Below are 18,096 nucleotides of genomic sequence, written 5' to 3' on the forward strand. Positions count from 1 at the left end.
CAGCAGATGGCGGCGGTGCCGAGGCGGGGCGCCCCGCAGCCGCCCCCCGGGCCGGGCCGGGCCGGGCCGGGCCCCCGCCCCCCGCGCTGCCCCCCGCGCTGCCCCGCCCGGCGCGGCCGTGCGCGGGCTGAGCCGCCGGGGCGGGGCGGGCGGGCGGGGAGCGGCCTTGCGCGGCGCTGCGCGTCCCCCGCCGCGGCTCCACACCCGCTATAAGACGAGCGGCGGCGGCCGCGCTCCGCAGTGCATGGCAGCGCCTCGCCCCGGACGCCGCGGCCGCGCCGGGACCCTCCCCCGGGCCGGTCCCGGGCGTCCCCCCACCCCACCCGCCGCGCCTCGCCCCCCACCCCAGCCGGCGACACCCTTGACCTTGCCATCCGGCAGCTGGGGAGCGAGAGCAGCGGCAGCCGGGGGGATCGCCGTACTGGGTCGCGGAGCTGCCTTGGGATGCGTTAGCCGGCGGATCGCACAGAAATATCTCTCCTAGGAAGGAGAGAGGCAACCTCCTCCCCCTGACTGGGGGCGGAAGAAAAAGCGGATTTAAGGAGCATCTTTTCCCCCTTTGTTGAATGAGAAGGACAGAGGAGGACCAGCAAGATGAGCACTAGCAGTAAGTACGGCTTTCCCTTACCTTTGCTATGGGAACTGGGCTGGTATTGCACCGATCGGGCTGGGAGGAACTGGAAAGAAAATGTCACAACAGGGTTGACAAGCCTAATAGGTTGTATTTTTTTCTTATTTTCCTGCCTGTCTTTTGCTTTCTGACAGGGTCTGACTTTGCTGGCCCTTCTTTCATGTGGGCTAAGCTGTGGTGCTTATCTCCACTGAGTACTTTTCTTGGCTTGTATTTCTGGGGTTTGGAGGGCAGATCATGGACTAAAATGTCGATAGGCGACATGGTGAGAGGAAGCCAGGAGCACTCTGACAGGCAGCAGGCTCACTTGCTGATGCCACTGCCTACGTATAGATGGACATAGGGGAGCAGCCGATGAGGAGGAGGAACAGGGTAAGGAGAGACCCAGAAACCAGGGACCTGAGTGAAGCACAGGTGCAATACTGAAAAACATGCACCTTCTGCAGCTGGGGATGTGGGTGTTTCTATTGTGTGTGAGAGAGACAGGGGCAGAGGCAGTCATGCACTATGTATGAATTTCTAAGGAAGCAGAGCTTGGAAATGTGCTGCATAAGATGAGAACTGGCACCTGGTGCTAGTCTGGTTACTTCTGGTTTTGTGTCCTTGTTGCAAAGTCTGGAAAGATTGATCAGGTTTGATCAAGTCACAATCAATTTCTTTTTCCTCACTGATATGATGTGTGACAGCTGTACCCACCTTGCTAGCACAGCTTTGATCCATTCCTTTAAAAGCAGTGAGTCTCTAGCTAAAGGAGTTGATGCTGATGACCACCTGAGGGTCTTCCTTCTGGGATAACCAGCCCAAGGAAGATGCCCTCCCTCCTGTGGGTCCTAGAGGCTATGTGAAGAAAGGAGGAGTCCCCCAGGCAGAAAGTGGCAGAGCGGTGACTTCTCCATCACATTGGTGTCTTGGGTTTTCTCAATCCAAGGGCTTGGGGTGGTTCCCAAGCAAAACACTGTGAAAAATGCCTTGGCATGCTGCAAGGCAACAGAACAGGTGATTCCAGCTCTGTTGGGCTGCGTCAGAGGTGAGAAAACTTTCCAGGTGCCCTCTGCACAAGCCACACCTGGGACAAGAGCTAGCCCCCTTCCCTGGAGGAGCGGGGCTGGCAGTGCCCAGGTAGGAAACAATAGGGACTGATTCTTTCTGTGCCTGCTGGATGCCTGAAAACAAAGGGTCCTCCCTCTGCCTCTCTGGGTGATGAGCTCAGGTCCTGTGCGGAGGGCTGGGATGGCACACAGTGTTTGCTGAGGTCAGTGACCACAGTGGTCAGGTGGGACTGTTAAGCTTACTCTAAGCCAATTTTGACAAATGCGTGCTGGTTCCTTTTGGGATTCCTTACCAGCTCTTAATAGCCAGCTTGTCTGCTGATAGTGATAAGGACTGTTTATGGTGCTGGTGTGTTATAACTATCTAATTGCACTGCAAAATGCCTTTACTGGATCCTCCCTCAAACAGAGAGAGGTGCCAGCAAACCCACATGTGCTGACTGCCTGTTGCTCTGACATGACTCACGGGAGGAGGCCACCGGGCAGGCAGTGAGCGCAGACCTGGGAGTCTCTTGGGAGGTGCTCCTGCTGCCACTGCCTTGCTCTGTGACCTTGGGCACATCACTCCGCTGTGCCTCAGCTTCTGGATTTGCCAGCAGCAAGTTGACACCATGGCTCCTGCCCAGCCCCTTGGATGCCTTTGCAGTCTTTGTCTAAATATTGCTATTATATCTTTCTAAGCAGCCATGTGTTTTACTAAAGGTTTGGGAACTTTGTAACATCTGCTGATCATTTCCTGTGCTGTGGGTTGATTATTAATGGTTCTTTGGGACCACAGCTGGTACAAGGGCCTGTGCAAACCCTGCAAGGCAGTGGGCTCTACCCTGTTAAGCTTCCAGACTTTTTCCCAGTAACCAAGGGGCTCAAAGCAGGGCTTGCCATACCCAAATGCTGGCTCATGTCTGTTCTTAGCAATGGCACAATCCTCTCCTGGCTGATTCTGTGAGCAAGGCATGGGGTGCGGGGCCACCTCTCCCATCAGTGTGTTCTGTGACTGGTGTGAATGTTGTCAAAAGCTGTGCCTCCCCTCTCGCTGCTGCCTCACCCAGCTCTGTGCATCCCTACCCAGCCTGTATCCCTCAGGTCTGTGTGCCTGTGAGGCAAAAAAGGAGCCTAGGACCCTTGCATCAGTGCCCTCTGTGCCATCTCTATTTCACCCCACTGATGCTACCTGGCAGTGACCTGCAATGGCTTTTGCAGCCCTTTGCTAGTGGCCAGTGGCTTGGGGAGCTTAATGCCGCTTGTTGGTCAGAGGCTTCCCAGCCCTGCTTGCAGCTCTTCCTCCCAGGCATGGCTAGCTCTGCTGCTCTCTGCATTGATTTTGGTTGTTTTCCCCCAGCCCCTGTAGTGACAGAGGGCTTGGATGCAATGGAGTCCAGTCAGCAGGCTCAGCTGCACTCCAGCCTCCCAAGTCTGGTCTCTCTCCTAGTGCACAGGACCCTACCTATGCAGATGTGAGGAGAGAGGGAGGCACAGGTGGAGGAGGATGGATGGTGAAGCCAGATTGTGCATGAGGTGGTGACCTACAGGTGTATCTGTGGCTGCAGGACCAAAGTTTTGGGGCTGGCAAATCAATGAGATAGTGGCATTTTATCCTAATCTGTGAATTCCCACACTCCTTTCCATTTTAATTGGTACATTTTGATAACACTTCTATCCCATCTGAAGCTGACGTGAGGCAGGAAACGTGGGGCTGTGGGCCATGACTGGCCTCAAGCCATGCTGTTGTGCAAAACTATCTGCGAGGCCTCCGGGGAGCTCTGTGCAGGATTTGCTGTGCATGAAGCATGTTCAGAGATGCATCTGCATCTCTGAACATGCTTCATGCACAGCACATAGGAGTCTTGCCTGCCCTTGCTGAGGGGACAGGCTTGGAACTTTTCACCCCAGATCCTGGGATTGGAGGCCCCATGTAATCTCCTCTCCCATGATGCAGGGAAGGCAAAGCCATATGGAAATCATGATTTTAAGGGGAAGAGGAAAAGGCCTTTGATCTTGGGTGTGAACTCATATCCTGAGGCTGCAGAGCAGATGAGGTGGCCCTGAGGGTGCAAGGGTTGTGCTGGCTGGGAAGGCAGCCTCTCCTCTTGGGCTCACCAGGTGTGCAGTGAGCATTTGGAGGGCACAGTGTTGATATTTACATTAGCTATGCTATTTATACCTCCCACTCCAGTTAGCACTGCTAATTGGTTGCAAATAGATTCATACATTCATAAACAGGTCTATCACTGCTGTGCTGCATTTCCATTGAAGCTGGATCCTGTAGTACAAACTCTTGCCCAAGAGATCATCCCTTAAATCACCCCCTGAAATCCCCTAGGTTCTGGGCTTAACCTCTCCTGCGGAAAGTGGCTTGGTGCAGGGACGCTAACATGGCCAATGCTGGGTTTGTGCTTGTTAAAAGGCAGAGGGTTGAAGCTGTCAACTGCCCCAGGGATTTAAGACTCTCCGAAATAAGTGTGAATAATCCTTTCTGCTGCTTTGGAGGTAGCTACCAGGTTTGGGTGCTGCAGGTCCATGCAGTGAGTGTGGTCTGTGAGTAGGGGTCACTCTGGTGGGATCCATGGGAGATGGCATTTGCACATCATCTCTTCTGGTCCAGCTCTGTTGGGGTAGGAGAGTGGCTGCTGGAAGTCTTGGCACTGGTCTTGTCAGGAGCAAGGTGCCCCTTGTTATGGGCCACCTGGCAAAGACACACACAACTGGGCAAAGACACACACAACTCCTGGGGGGTGTTAAACCCCAGTGAACTCCTGGGTTGAACCAGGTTTGGCATGCTCTGGATCAGTGTTGCAATGGGTGATTGAAACTGGTTCACAAACTAGGGATCTTCGAGACTTCTTTCTGTCTCCAACATGCACCCTGAATAGAGAGACCAGAATCTGTCCCCATGGCAAGTTAATTGGGGGGGGGGGGACGGGACACACGACACCAGTACCATCTATCCCCCATCCTCTTTCCTCTGAGTAGCTGACAGCCTGCTGGAGCATGGAAGAGGTCTTGCAGAGGGTTTGGTATGTGAGGTGGAAAGTTTCTCCAGACCATCCCAACCCCTGGTACCTCTCAAATTCCTGCTTGGAGGCTCTCCTAGTCTCAGAAAGCTAGAGAAGGAGACATGAGGAAAGGCTGGCCAGCTAAACATTTGGGCAGGAAGGCTTCATGACAGATACCGATGAATGCAGCATGTTTGCTTGGTTGTTTTTGCCTTTCCTAACTCATGCTCCCTGTTACGTGGTGATCCACTAAGCATAATTACACAGTAATCTCTAGGCACATGTGGTTGCAAGGTGTTTACCAGCAAACTCTATTAAGTCCCTGTGTAATTAAAGAGGAATCACATGGTGCTGTACATCTCTAGGAGCTCCAGCTCTGCTCTGTACAGCTCATCTTGCAGGGTGATTCACCAGGTCTCCCAACCCAGCAGGGTGGGACCTGCTGAGGAGGACATGGTGTTTCTCCTGTGTTCAGAAGTGCAGTGAACCTGGAGGGATCAGCCTGTCAGTGTGGTGAGCAGTGTTAGTGTCTTCCCTGTGAGGAGACTGTATTTTTTGCAGGGGTAATACCAGGCCTGGGGGTTTATGGTACAGATGAGCCTTTTCAGTCATAGTACTCATGGTTCCTGGTCAACACTGGTTCCCATTTTATCTTTGCAATGCTGGAGGCTGCCACAGGCATGCAGTGAACTGGGGACAAAGCACAGCTCCAGTGAGGGAGGACCCAGCAGAGTGAGATGCTGACTAGAGCAGTGGTGCTGCTGCCTAGTCCCTGGGTGCTTGGTGAGATGGGCTCTGGCTCTGGATGAGCCCTTGTGCTCCTCACCCCTGCTCCCCCAAGAGCTGCTGGACATGCAGTGGGGAAATAGGCAGGTCTCCAAGCAGAGCTCTTCCTTCTCTGGCAGGTTATTGTGGAGGAGGCTTGTAGAAGGAGGAGAGCTTTCGGAAAGGCTGGAGTAGACTCAGAGTTCAAGCTATGGGTGCAGGTGGGACAGAGAAGAAAGGAGGGACACAGATGCAAGGCAGTCTTGCAAGAGATGAAAAGCTACCTTCCTAGTATGTTCTCTCCAAACCCAGCCATGAACATTACCTAGCGTCCATGCTTCTCCAAGGAGGGCTCTAGCACTGTGCTCCACAGAATTGGGGCACAAAGGGGAACTCCAGGCTCTCCACCCACATCTTGGTCCTCTCAATTAACATCCAAGCCTGACTGTGCCACAAACAACCTGATACAATTTGTCCCCTCTGTTCTCCTGGGCAGCCTAGCAAAGGGACAATCATCCAATGCCATTCACTTTGGTGCCAGAAAATTCAGAACCCAGGCAGCTTCTTTCTGTCCTCAGGCTGGTGGATGGACCCTGTCCTCTCACCAAGCTTTGTTCAGGCTCTCTGGCAAACAGTCTTTCTTGGCAGCTTGCCCTTTGAAGAGCAGAAGCCATGGAAAGTGGCCTTGCAGGCCAATGAAATGCATGCTGTAAAGTCAATTGAAGCAATTGAATTATTTCAAGGGCCTGCCATGCTGTTATAAAATAAATAGCAAGTTTTCTAATGACAAAGTGACGATTGGTTTAGCCAGATAATTGTATTGGTGATGCCAGCAGGCTGGACTAATGACAGGCTGTCCTGTTATCAGCAAGGAGTCAGCATGGTGCTGCCTTTGCTCTCTGCAAAGCTGCGAAGGAGTGAAGGCAGACCCACCAAGTTCCTGCCAGACCCTGCAGTCCTATCATGATGGTGCCATAATGAAGTGGTTGAAACATCTAATTAGATATTTTTAGACTAAATACATCAGTGCCCCTCAGTTGTGAGCACTGCAGCACCTCCAGAAAGCATCCTGGGGGTAGACTGGTGATGGCAAGGACTCGGGCAGAGAGTGATGGGGGAAGGAGTAGGCCTTGCAGGATGAAAGGGCACTAGGAGTGATCACAGTAGCTGTAGGGAAGGTAGAGCCCAAGTCCAGATGTTTCAGGCCCAGAAAGTTTGCTTATGAGCAGCTCAGGGCAAGCATGGCAGGGTGACTGGCAACCTGCAGCAGAGAGCAGGTGGCTCTTGCTTAGAGGACATCTAGGCTGTCCCAAGTCCTCCTGTGCCCAGCCTCTGCCTTTTGAGTCCATAGGCTCAGTAAATCCCTGGGGAGGTAGAAGAGCTTGAGTGCACTGATGCACAGCCCTGATGGATATGCCTTGCTTTTTAGAAGAAGGCTGTCTGAAGCTTAACAGTACCAACCTGATGTAGCATGGCAGCAAACTCAGCCACAGTTCTCACATTTGATGATGGCTCAGGTGTTTGGTAGGCATAGTTTATACATGCATTTTTCAGTTCGGGTACAGCTTGCTGAATGCTTTATCAGTGTCAGCCATAAGCCCTGAGCTGGGAATTGATGTGCCTTTGCTGCTGCCTGGGGCAGAGATCTCAAGGAAACCATAGTACAAGCTCCTCTTTCTTTATGCAGCCTGTCTGACCTTCCTTTCTTCTTACCCTTTTTACCCTGGCAAGGTGCTTTCCTGAGCCCCAAGCATCACTTGTTTTTCTGTTTATGGACATTTTACTCCACTTCCATTTTGAATCATCTTGTCTGAGACCTGAACAACTGGGAAAGTCCTTCGGGGGAAGGTTTCTCTAAGGAACAGGAAGAGGAGAGCATGTGCCTTGAGGGTTTGAAGCCATCCTGTTGGCTTCCATGTTCTTTCTTGGCAACAAGTGACACATTTTGGGGAGCACCACACTGCTGTGGGGCAAGAAAGGCTTTGCTGGTACAATGCCAGCACCAGAGCCCTTCCTCAGCCCAACTTGAGCCCATTGCAATCTGAATTTAAGTTTCAGGGTTTGTCCTGTTCTCACAGTAGTGAATTATATGACTGTTTCTCACACACGTGCAGCCAGTCTGCAGCTGGTCAAGACAAGCATAACCTAGACCAGGACTCAAACTGTGAGCTCCCAAAGCGTACATGCCAGGCTCTGTACAGCACCCCTCACAAACATGCTTGTAGCATCTCGCTCGTGAAAGCAAGTTACAAGGCCCTGCTTGTTCTTCCCAGCATCTGTGTTTCGTACTAGCTGACCCTGAGGACTTTGCTGCTTTTCTCCTGTCATCCATTCCCCTTCCAGCCCTGGGGACCCCTTTGCACAGAGGCATCCTGAGGAGGACTGCCCAGCCCGGGGTGCTTGCTTGGGAAGGGGAGCTATTTTAAAGCAGCTGGGGGACTGGGCGGGTTGTTCCCTGGCTCAGCAGCACTTGCTGGGACATGTTGGGTGCTGTGGCAGGGATCTCCCTGTTGCAGCTACTCCCCATCCTGGATTCTCAGCAGAGGCAGGGAGAGCCCCAGCAAGGTGGCTGAACCAGGGCCCTGGTCAAGGACTTTTCCCTGCTGAAAGCTTTAAAAGAGGAGGAGGGAAGGAAGCTGTGTGTGAAACCCATTTCTGTTGCATGTCGAGAGCTGCAGCCCATCCAAGCCTCAGTGCTGTGCGAGGGGGGGCAGCTGCCTCCCCAGCTCCTGTGCCCCTGGCAGCCCCTCTCCAAAAGAAGGAACTTCCTTGCCTTGGCCATGAGGCAGAGCTGGATCAGGGCTTGTCTGTCAGCTCCTGCTGCCCTGCCCGTCACCCGCTGCACTGAACCACTGAGTGTTCTTCCTGGGTAAAATAAACCCTGGCCAGCTTGGCCACAGTGGTGCCTGGGTGGAGCAGTGAGTGGCTCTGTCAGCAGGCTGGTGTGGCTACTAGTGCTGCAAGGTCTGCATCAGCTGGGATGCCTGTGTGTGACTACACAAGCAAACAGGTCTCTGGCCTGCCAGGAAGGACCTACAGCAGGTCCCCCATGGTTCATGCTTGCCCTGTGAACTGGGGATCAATGGTCAGGTGCTAAGTACAGCAAAGATGTGGAAAGGCTCTCCTTGCCTGGCCCAAAGAAATGGGGACTGGGGCAGGCAGAGGTCCCAGAGCCCTTCTGGAGGTGGTGCAGACCCCACTTGCTCTCAGCACCCAGCCTCAAACACAGCCCACATAGGACAGCTGTCTGCAGAGGGCTGCGGCAGCCAGGTCTGGGCAGGCAGGCATGCTGTGCGGCTTGGCACTGGCTTCTCCTGCTGTCTGAGCAGGCAGTTCTGCTCCAGATTTTCCCTTTCTCTGCTCGTATCACAGTCTTCAGAGTGTGATAGAGTACAAGCTTCCCCCAGCTCGTGTCTGTACTCGCACAGCCTCTCGTCTGCACTCGGATCACAGCACTGGTCCCCACAAACCCCTCCCTCCCTCTGCCTCAGCTGCCCTGTGCTGTGCCAGGGGCTGTGGGGTGTCCCTTCCCATTGCCCCGCTTCCCCCTCTGCCTTGGCACCTTTTGCATCAGCTCCTGGTCCTCAGAGGATGAAGAAAGTGTGGAGCAAGGTAAGATGAGCTCCCTCTAACATCCTATGTGCTATAAATAGCTGTGTCACCCAAGCATTGTGAGAGTGATGTGACTGAGTTTGGGCTCCTGGAAACCTGCTGCCTCCATCGCAGATACACCCAACACTTGATTGTCAGAGCTGATGGAAAAGGGCTTCTGTGGGTCCCACTGGTGACATGGAGTGTGTCATTGCATTAGCGCGTGGCAGGACACCTCTTGGGTTATGCACAGCCTAATGTCATCTGGCAGCCGCTGAGGCTGGTGTCCTGCAGCTGGGTCAGCGTGCCTGCACCTCACTGGCAGTGGCAGCCAGACAGCTTGCAGCAGGGAGCCTTTCCCTTGCAGTAAAGATTTAGCAACCTGCCTTCAGCTCTTGCCAAGCTGTGCTGGAGCGCAGGTGGCATGGACAGGCCAGGGCAAGGGGGTCTCTTTGGTACATGTGTTGGGTCTCCAGCCAGACCTTTGGGAGAGAAGGAGAAGGGAATAACCAGATCTGGGACAGAAAAGTGGTTTTCATGGTGCTGGTGGAGTGCCTGTGTGGTCCCTGAATGCTCCTTTGTTCCCTCCACCCAGGCTGGGCTGGAGTTGATCAGGAAACCTTGGTCCTCCCTATTCATCCAGGCTGTTGCCAGAGAGATTCAGTTCTTGAGGCAGGCTGTGCCTTTAGGAAGGAGTTTTGCTGGCAGCACCAAAATATCCCCTGCTTCTTGGCTCTCTGATTACCTCTTGACCACCAACCAGCACGGGAACTAAGCAGTACAGCAGCTTACATGTGCATGAGCATACAGGGAGAAACACCGCCATCTTCTCAGCAAGGAAGCCCTCCTTCATCTGGCAGCAGATGCTAAGGCATGAAGCTGCATGATCCCCAGCTCAGAGCCTTTTATTCAGTGAGCAAAATCATCCCTTCATACACCCACAGATGCTCCTTGAGAGGACTTGCACTGTTGCCCCACCATCTGGCCCAGCTGCCCCCTTGGGAGAGGAGTGGGTTGGACCTGATCCTTCCCTTTTGGGATGGGAGATGCCTGGTGATGCTGCCCTGGGTGAGCTGGCCAGGGAGAGCTGAGGGACTGAGCATGGATGTTCTCCACTCCCCTGCTTTTGAAAAAAGAAAAGTCACTGCCCGCATGGTGAGTTATGTGGTGATGATGGCTCGTGATGGGTTACATATAAAATCCCTTGCATCCCTGAGGATGCTACCAGTTGAAAGATTTTATGGCATTTTAAAAATAGCCACAGAGGGGGAGAGAATGAGAAAATGAATAGGTAGGTGGATCCCTAATAAGGAGAGAAGAGGAAACAGCTAGGGAGGGAATGGAAAGACTTTAGTGAACGGCATGTGAGTGATTACTGAGGGAGGGGGTGGTGTGGTCATACCAAGTGGCTGAGCTGCATGCCCAGCGGGAATGGGAAACCCTATAAAAAGCCTGGCTGTGAGATATGCTCTTTGCACGTGCCAGAGAGGGATGGGGTGAGCATCAGCTCAGGCTGTCTCCTGCGGGTGCTCACTGTGTTCTACAAGTAGCTGTTAAAAATAATCTGTGACTCTTGGATGGCTGGGCCTGGGCTGGCTGCTGCTGCTCTTGTGTGATTCCCCAAACAGCTCCAGACACATCTGTACTCCTTTCCCTGCCTCGAGGCTCAGGCTGGTGGCCTCGCCTGGGAGCTGATGGATGAGGTTGGTCCTGGCCCTGGCTTTCCCCAATGTGGCCTTTCCCACCTGGGCTGTGCTCCCAGAAAGATGCTGAGAGCTGCCTCTCTGCTCTGTCTTCTGGCTTTCTGCTGCCTGACAGCTTGCAGCACCCGGAGGCAAGATCTGGTGGATCTGGGGCTGTGGCAGAACTGTGGTGGCTGGGTGAGGGTGCAGTGTCCCCACACCTGGCTGGAGCAGCGGTCCCAGAGCTGCTGGCAGGAGGTCCCTTCAGCGGGACAGCCCTGCTCTGCCTTGCGTCACTGCCAGCACAGCATCTCCCTGGTCCTGGGAATCAGCTCCAAGCCCTTCCCTGTGCTTGTGGCAGCTCTCCCCATCACTCAGGGAAGATTACACGGAGTGTCTCCAAGAAATGCTAATTGCTTTGGCTTGCGCTTGGTACAGCAGAGCCACTGGGCATTCAGAGCTCTTAGTCAGCTCAGAGATCTGCCAGATCCTTCCTCTCCTTCCCCTGGAGAGCCAGCAGAGGTCTGCTGTGGTGGTTGCTAATTCCCACATCCCTGGGCTCCAGCTGAGCTGCAGCCTTGCACCCAAGCTGGCCCAGACCTGTGGTCCCCAATACCTGGTAGCACAAGGCACAGTGCACTCTCATTGGGATGTTGCAGCCTTGGGGTGAAACACCCCAAGCTCAGCCCCAGGCAGGCACAGCACGGAGTCAGATGCACCCCTTGTGCTGGAGGAAGGGTGGCTGGAGAGACAACAGGAGTTTCCCATCCTTGGGGAAGAGGATGGAGCTTGTGCTGCAGCAGAAGCAATCAGTGCTGTTCTGCTGTCCTCCCAGACCCCTCAGCTGCTGCTGCCTGCCCTGCTCTGCCACTGGCAATTAAATCTCTGTGCAGCTGGGCTCGTTTGGTGCAGGCTGCTGGGAAGCATTCTGTGGCTTTGCCCCTGCTCAAACTGTGGGGGGAAAAAACACTGCTAACAAGACTCCTCTGTCAAACTTGCCAGCCTGTCACATCCAGGCCATCTCCCCCTTGCTTGCTTTCTTCTTGTGTGCTCTTTGTTTTTCCTTCCTCATCAGCTAGGCAAATACCCAGGGAAGCAGAGGCTGGTGATGGGCTAGCCATGCCCGGCTCCAGGCTGGGGAATGGCAAAGCTGGAGAGCATGTGCTGCCCAGTCCTTGTGCTGGCCTGTTGCAAAGGGTTGCTGCTCATCTGTGTGCCTATCTCGCTGTATTTCTCCAGTCCACAGCTTTTTTAATGCTGTAGCATGGGAGCTGAAGTCCAAGCCCAGCCACCCCCTGTGGTGCTGAGGTCTCTACCCTACCTCTGTCACCAAACCCCAGGGCAGCCCTAGCCTGGGGACGGTGAAGAGGTGCCTCCTGCCCTGGCTGGCTTCTGCTGACTCTGAGGAGCTTCTCACCTGATCTGAAATAACTTCTGGAGGAGCAGTGGGGGGGTCTGAGCCAGCAGCATAGTGCCTGTTACCCTCCCCAAGGCAGGGGGTATCCCTAGTCCCTGCTCCCACCTTGCCTGCCCTTTGCTGGGCTGCTGCGAGAGCATCCCACGGGCGTGTGGCAGAGCAAGTGCTTGCCAAGAGAGGTCATCTGCGGCTGCCCCAGCCCTTGCTCCCTGCTTGGCTGGGCAGGTGGCATAAAGGGTCCCGTTTGGGAAATAATTCTGTTCCTTTGCAGGCAGTTTTTTGGCTCATTTAAGCCAAAAGCATGCACAACAAAGCACATGTTCATTTCTCCCTCTTGAAAGGGGACTTGTTCCCTGGAAAATGCCAGCTCTGCTGGGCCCGTTGATTGCCTGTTAATTGTCACTAATGAGGAGCTGGGAGATGTGGCTTCCAGAGGCTTTTGGGGACAGACCGTCGCTTCGGCTTGGGAGGGATGTCTCAGCAGGGAAGGAAGCCGTGACCTTGGCGCAGGCGAGTTGAGCTGCACGCATGGGTTTGTTACCGGAGTGCCCCAGTTCCTGTGCCTACAGCACGGGGTGGCAGCGCTTAGCCCTGGCTCCAGAGTGGAGAGCGTGGAGGGTTAAGAGGATCTCTGGTGCTTACTGTACACAGATGGATTTATTTACGTGTATATATAGCAGGGTGGTGGGGTGGGGAGGGGAGGGCTAAACCCACCCTGTCCAGGAGGGAGGGTTAAATCTCTGTGGCTGGCCCATGTTGGAAGCACAGGGCTGCCAGGCAGCAGGACCTGATGCCAGGGCTTGGCCGTTTGCCTCCAGCCCGACAGTTGAAGGCTGTTTTTCCCCTGGCCCTGATGAAAGGCACCAAAGGCTTTTAGCAGGAGACAGCAGTGTCTGCCTGCCTGCTGCTTCCCACGCTGGCAGCCCCCCTCCTTTTGAAGTCAGGTTTCTGGGCGTACGCAGGAGCCGAGGAGAGCATGAGTGCGGAAAGGAGGAGGGGAGAGGATTACGTCTGTGCTGAGCATACGTCCCCTTGTACGCTCATGGGAGTTTATTGTTCTAGATATGCCTCGTCCTGCCATGTCCCCCACTGTCCCCAGCCCGGTTTGTGCTTGCCCAGCACCAAGACCTGCTTGGTGCCTCTTGGCCCCATTGCTGGGCCACCCCATGGCCTACTAGCAGAGGCTCAGGATGTGGCTCAGGGGGATATTAAGACCCCTTAGAGAGTCTTGTGCTGTGTAGGCACTGGTGCAGAGGTGTGCTTTTACCTGCTGAGACAGCCCTGCACCACAGCGGGGACAGGTGCTCCTCTCCCACAGCAGCAGCTTTCCGGGTGCCCACTGCCTGCTGCCCTGCTCCAGCCACTGCTGTAGCATCTGCACTAATTCAGTGGTTTCTCTCCTCTTTGCTAAAATGGCTGATCTGTTTCACTAGTGCTTCTCCTGGGAGTTTTCTCAGCTTTTCTCCTGTTCCTGCCAGGCTTTCATGTACAGCTAGCCCTGCTGGCCACCTCCCCCTCCCCAGGTACCCCCTCTCGTCCCCATGATCGGTGGGCTGAGGCACCACCCCAGCACTTGCTATCTGCCTGCAAGAGGCTGTTTCTGTGTTTACCATTCAGCTATCGCGAGGGCGGCTCAGCAGAGGGGGAGCTTCCCTTTGGGATTTGTTATTTCATTAGAATAAACAGACAAGTGGGATGTTGTTTTCCATTCCAGCTGAGAGAGGTTGTAGTTGCTGCTTTTTGACCCAAACCCTGATGTCTGTTTTTTTAATTCTGCCTTTAATGAAGTGGGACAGAGAAGCGAGAGCAGAGCATGCTTTGACAGTGGACGCAGCTTGTGTTCTTGCAGTACAAGGGCTTATGTCAATGTAATTGTGGCTGCATCTCTGCCTCCTACTCTGACCTTGGGTTAGGGGTTCAGGTGAGCCCCAAGCCATGCAACAAAGCATACTTTGCCCTCTGCTGCCTCCAGGCTCCTTTCACAACCAGCCATGGAGATGGCCCACTGTTGCGCCATTGGGACTGGCAATTGCTCTGAAGGGCCCTGTGTTCCACCTGGGGGTCTTGGCAGTCTGGCCTCTGAAATGTCTTCTTGGGAGCTCAGGGGATGCAGGCAGCCCTGCTCTGCTTGGGAAGTAGCAGGACAAACAGCTGGTGCAGCTGGACTGAGGAATGGGCCTAGAGCCCAGAATTGGGGTGCAGTGGAGAGTGGGAGTGTGGGTAGCCCTGAGCTAGCATGCTGCGTGTGATGTGCTGTGACCCAAAGGCTGGGCCAATCCATCTGTGCTAGTGGAAGAAGGAAGGTGCTGAATAACCTGGCCCCAGACACCCATCTATCCATCACCTTAAGGGTCTCTTCAGTTTGGGGTTTGAGAGCTGCCTGAGGGTGTGGGCAGGGCTCCTTGCAGCCTCCTGGGTCTCTAGCAGGGTGCTGCCTGCCTGGGAACTGGGAGAGGGGATGTGCCATGTCCTGGAGGGACCCTTTGCTGGGACAGTCGCAGCAGGGCTGACAGACAGTGTCTCGGTGGTGCACTCAGTGTATACTCAGGGTTACCTTGCTGAAGGTCGTCCCAAGGTGACCAGCCTAAAGGCAGCTCTCCTCCTCTTCCTCAAGGCCTGTGCTTTCCCACCCCATCTCTCCCTCCTGCCCCAGCCTTCGCTCCATGACTTTAGGCTGTTTCCTCCCCCCCTTTCCTTTTTCTCTCTGTTTCTCTCCTGTCAGCTTTGTTCACCCTGGCTGTGTACCGGGGTTGCCATGGTGACTGCCAGAGCATCTCTGCATCCTGGAGCAGTGGTCCTGCACCTGCCCTGGCCATGGGGAGTGGCAGGGCACCCTCCTGCCCCTTGGGGAGGGACCGGCTGCCCCCTCCTTCCAGGGACAGAGGTTCCTTGGTGACTTCCCAGCAACACATCCTGGTGTCTGGGGAGAGGACAGATCAGGGCACGGGGTGGCCCTTGCCAGCTCAGGATGGGGTTGTGCAGCACCCTGTGCAGGGGGCTGGGGGAGGCACTGGCAGGGCTGGCTGCGTGGCACAGCTTTATTTGCCTTTTGCTGCCAAAACTGTTAATCTTCAATAAATATGATTTTAATGAGCAAGCACTACTTAAGGAAAATAGAGGAGCTGCTGCAGCCCAAGCAGTCCCTTTAGGTTTAATGGGGCACCACCACCTGCCAGCAGAGCGAAATATAAAACTGTATAAATATGGAGCTGTACCCCATTGCAGGACACATGCACCTTTCCCCTTGGTCTTGGGAAAAAGCTTCCTTTTCCTGTCCTAGGAGCCATGCTATTTCTTCTCTTGATATCATCACCTGTCGCCATGCAAGTGACTGTGGTGACTTGGCCCTGCCTTAGCCAGGCTCAGGGCCCCAGGGTGCAAACCTCCCCATGTCTTTGGGCAAGATGTCATCTGGATCCTAGATCTAGTCTTTGCCTATGGCATGTGGAGGACTAAGGCTGGCAGTGGGGACTTGGATGCATCCCCTGGCCATTGTCTGGCGTTGGAGGACACAAGTGGAGCCATGGTTTGGAGGCAGAGTGTGGCTTGTGCCTTTCTGGTGCTGCTTTGCAGACAACAATATATCTTGTCAGTATTTGTCAGAGCTTCTGTGCCCCTTTCATGAGATAATTAGGATGATGTGTTATTAGCTGATTACTGGGGAAACATATATTTACTGAGGATTTATTCTGGAAACAACATTAATCTCCTATATAGTTGCTAAACCCCCATAAATAATCTGATTTTGATAATCAATTGCTATTGCAACCCCCGGTAAATCTCAATTAAATGCACATTTAATTCACATAAAGTTGCCAAATTTGCTTGCACGTTTCTATCCTGCTGTTTGCCTCAGGCAGATGTCTGTGTATGTACTAGCTCAAGTCTGTTTATCAGACAGCCCGAAACCAGAATATGGTTTGCCAAGGCGGAGTAGTTACAGTAATAGCAACGCTCCTCTCTCGTGGTCCTACATGGAGAACCCAGCACATCCCAGCTTCCTGCTGCCAGAGCTGCTCGAACACAAGTGCTTTGCAAACATCACTGTGCATGGCCCTTCCCTGGCTGTTGTCTGTGCCAGGGTTTGCAGTGAGGGGAGCAGGAGCAACTGTAGGAGACTGCACCTGGAGCAGCCTGGGATTGCCCAAGGTGCATGGGCATGGGTGTGCTTGGGGAGGAGCAGGGAGGAGAGATGGAATTGCCAAAACCACTGCAGAGGCTTCTAACAGTGCTAGCCTGGGATGGAAACTGAGGTCTTGTTGGGCTTCGTTGTGTCCTGACCACCCTTGGGCCAGCCTCAGTGGCTTTTCAAGCCTTAGTGCGGGGGAGGAAGGAGAGGAGAGGAGGTGGCTGGCCCTGGACTAGCGGGACATGGTGCTGCCAGCTTCCTTCAGAGCTGGAAGGAGATTCCAGGCATCAGCTAGGCTCTGTTGCTGGGGCCACGTTGATTTATTTTATCCTCTTGTTTTTGCAAATAGTAGACAGCTAGCTGCAGTGGTGCATACCCCAGAGAGGGCAGAGTGAGCTGGGCTTGTTCTGGCAGAGCTTTGGAGGGGCTGGTGATGTGGGTCCCTGCCGGGGGACCTGGCAGGAGCATGGCAAACCTGCTGCCTTTCCTGGTGTGGGGTTTCAGCTCTCACCTGTGCTGCTCAGGTGCTGACCCCCACAGCTGCAGGAGCTGATGCTTTTTGGAGCACAGCCTCCCTATCCCTGCTGCCTCTGCCAGGGTGCCGGGAGTGACAGCTTGGGCTGTGATGATCTCTGTGATGGGGACTGTACTAGGGGAGCCATAAAAGAAATGACGAAGCTGTTCAAATTGCTGGGAAGACGTCTACTAAGATCTCCTCCTGAGCCTGGCTGGAGCCCAGCCTGCTAATTACAGTGGTAAGGGAAATACACAAACATACAGATGGCAAGAAGAACAAAAACTGCTGTCTCTTAATATCGAAAGCTCAGTTTCCGGCCAACTGAAACCAACACATGGCAGAAGCTAAATGCTAACAGCTTTAGGTGAGACCAGAGCACCTCGCCAGCCTGCGCAGGAGCTCTTTGAGCACTTGCAGAGCCCAGAGAGGGATCTGCCTCTCCTGGGGCAGTGGGATGGACCAGAGCCCACGGCAGCTGCCAGTGGAGGAGCGGGGAGGCCAGGCTGCTGTGGTGGCTGGCCATGCACACCTGCATGAGCGCACACCCATGTGTGCTAGGAGACAGCCGCAGGCAGGGCTTGCAGCTGCAGGCTGCCAAGAGCCCCACGCTGGCTCTGCACTGGGGTGGTCCGTGACCACACCAGCCTGCTCTGTCCCAGGGACTCCTTAGTGCACCCCTGCATTGCAGGGAGGCGGTTTCCTCCCTCTGAACCCACTGCTAGGTGGGTTGGGGCAGCGGCTCACAGAGAGGTCTCAGATGCTGCCATTGGGTGCTTGTCACCCATGTTGGCCAGCCCCTCATCACTCTGCTCGGGGTGCTGCTGGTAAGGGAGTGAAACCTGTTGGTGGCCGTGGGGCTCTCCCTGGCATGGTGCTGTCCCCCACTGCACCCCACCACCCGTACAGCCCTGGTGCCTGCCACATTCCCCTCTCTGCCACCCATATGCATGGCCAGGTGTCTCAAATAAGCTCCATGGGGGGTGGGTACAATCTTTTTATGACCACTTAAAGGCTCCATTTGCTACCTCTAACAGAATTAGAGCAGGGATCACAGTAGATTAAGAAAATTGGTAAACACCCTCTGTGCTGCATGGCTCTCAGCCGCAGGGAGCCCACTGGGGCCAGGAGGGCTGGGGCTCTAAGCCTTTCTCTGAAAGAGGGTTTGGACTGTTTTTGTGGGATGGTCTGTATTAATTGACTGTAGGTGTATGTTTTGTCTCTTCCAACCCCACAGTTTGCAGGCAGTTTGATAGTTCAGCAGGGCTCCAAGGGGATGTGGTGGTGCATTTTGCACTGCAGCCCTGGGCTGTGTTGCCCCCCTC

The 18,096-nt window shown here is 54.5% G+C and overlaps 1 protein-coding gene across 1 annotated transcript in view; it reads left to right on the plus strand.

Annotated features, from left to right (window-relative positions):
* The first annotated feature begins 239 nt into the window (after window positions 1–239).
* Window positions 240–18,096, plus strand: part of ABLIM3 (actin binding LIM protein family member 3) — a 56,221-nt gene continuing 38,364 nt past the window's right edge. Inside the window, exon 1 of the mRNA XM_072872291.1 lies at window positions 240–607. Within this exon, the coding sequence (XP_072728392.1) occupies window positions 595–607 (13 nt within the window). The 5' untranslated portion in view covers window positions 240–594. The remainder of the gene's footprint in view (window positions 608–18,096) is intronic.

The sequence above is a fragment of the Ciconia boyciana genome, chromosome 9, assembly GCF_034638445.1.
Source record: "Ciconia boyciana chromosome 9, ASM3463844v1, whole genome shotgun sequence".
Classification (NCBI taxonomy): Eukaryota; Metazoa; Chordata; class Aves; order Ciconiiformes; family Ciconiidae; genus Ciconia; species Ciconia boyciana.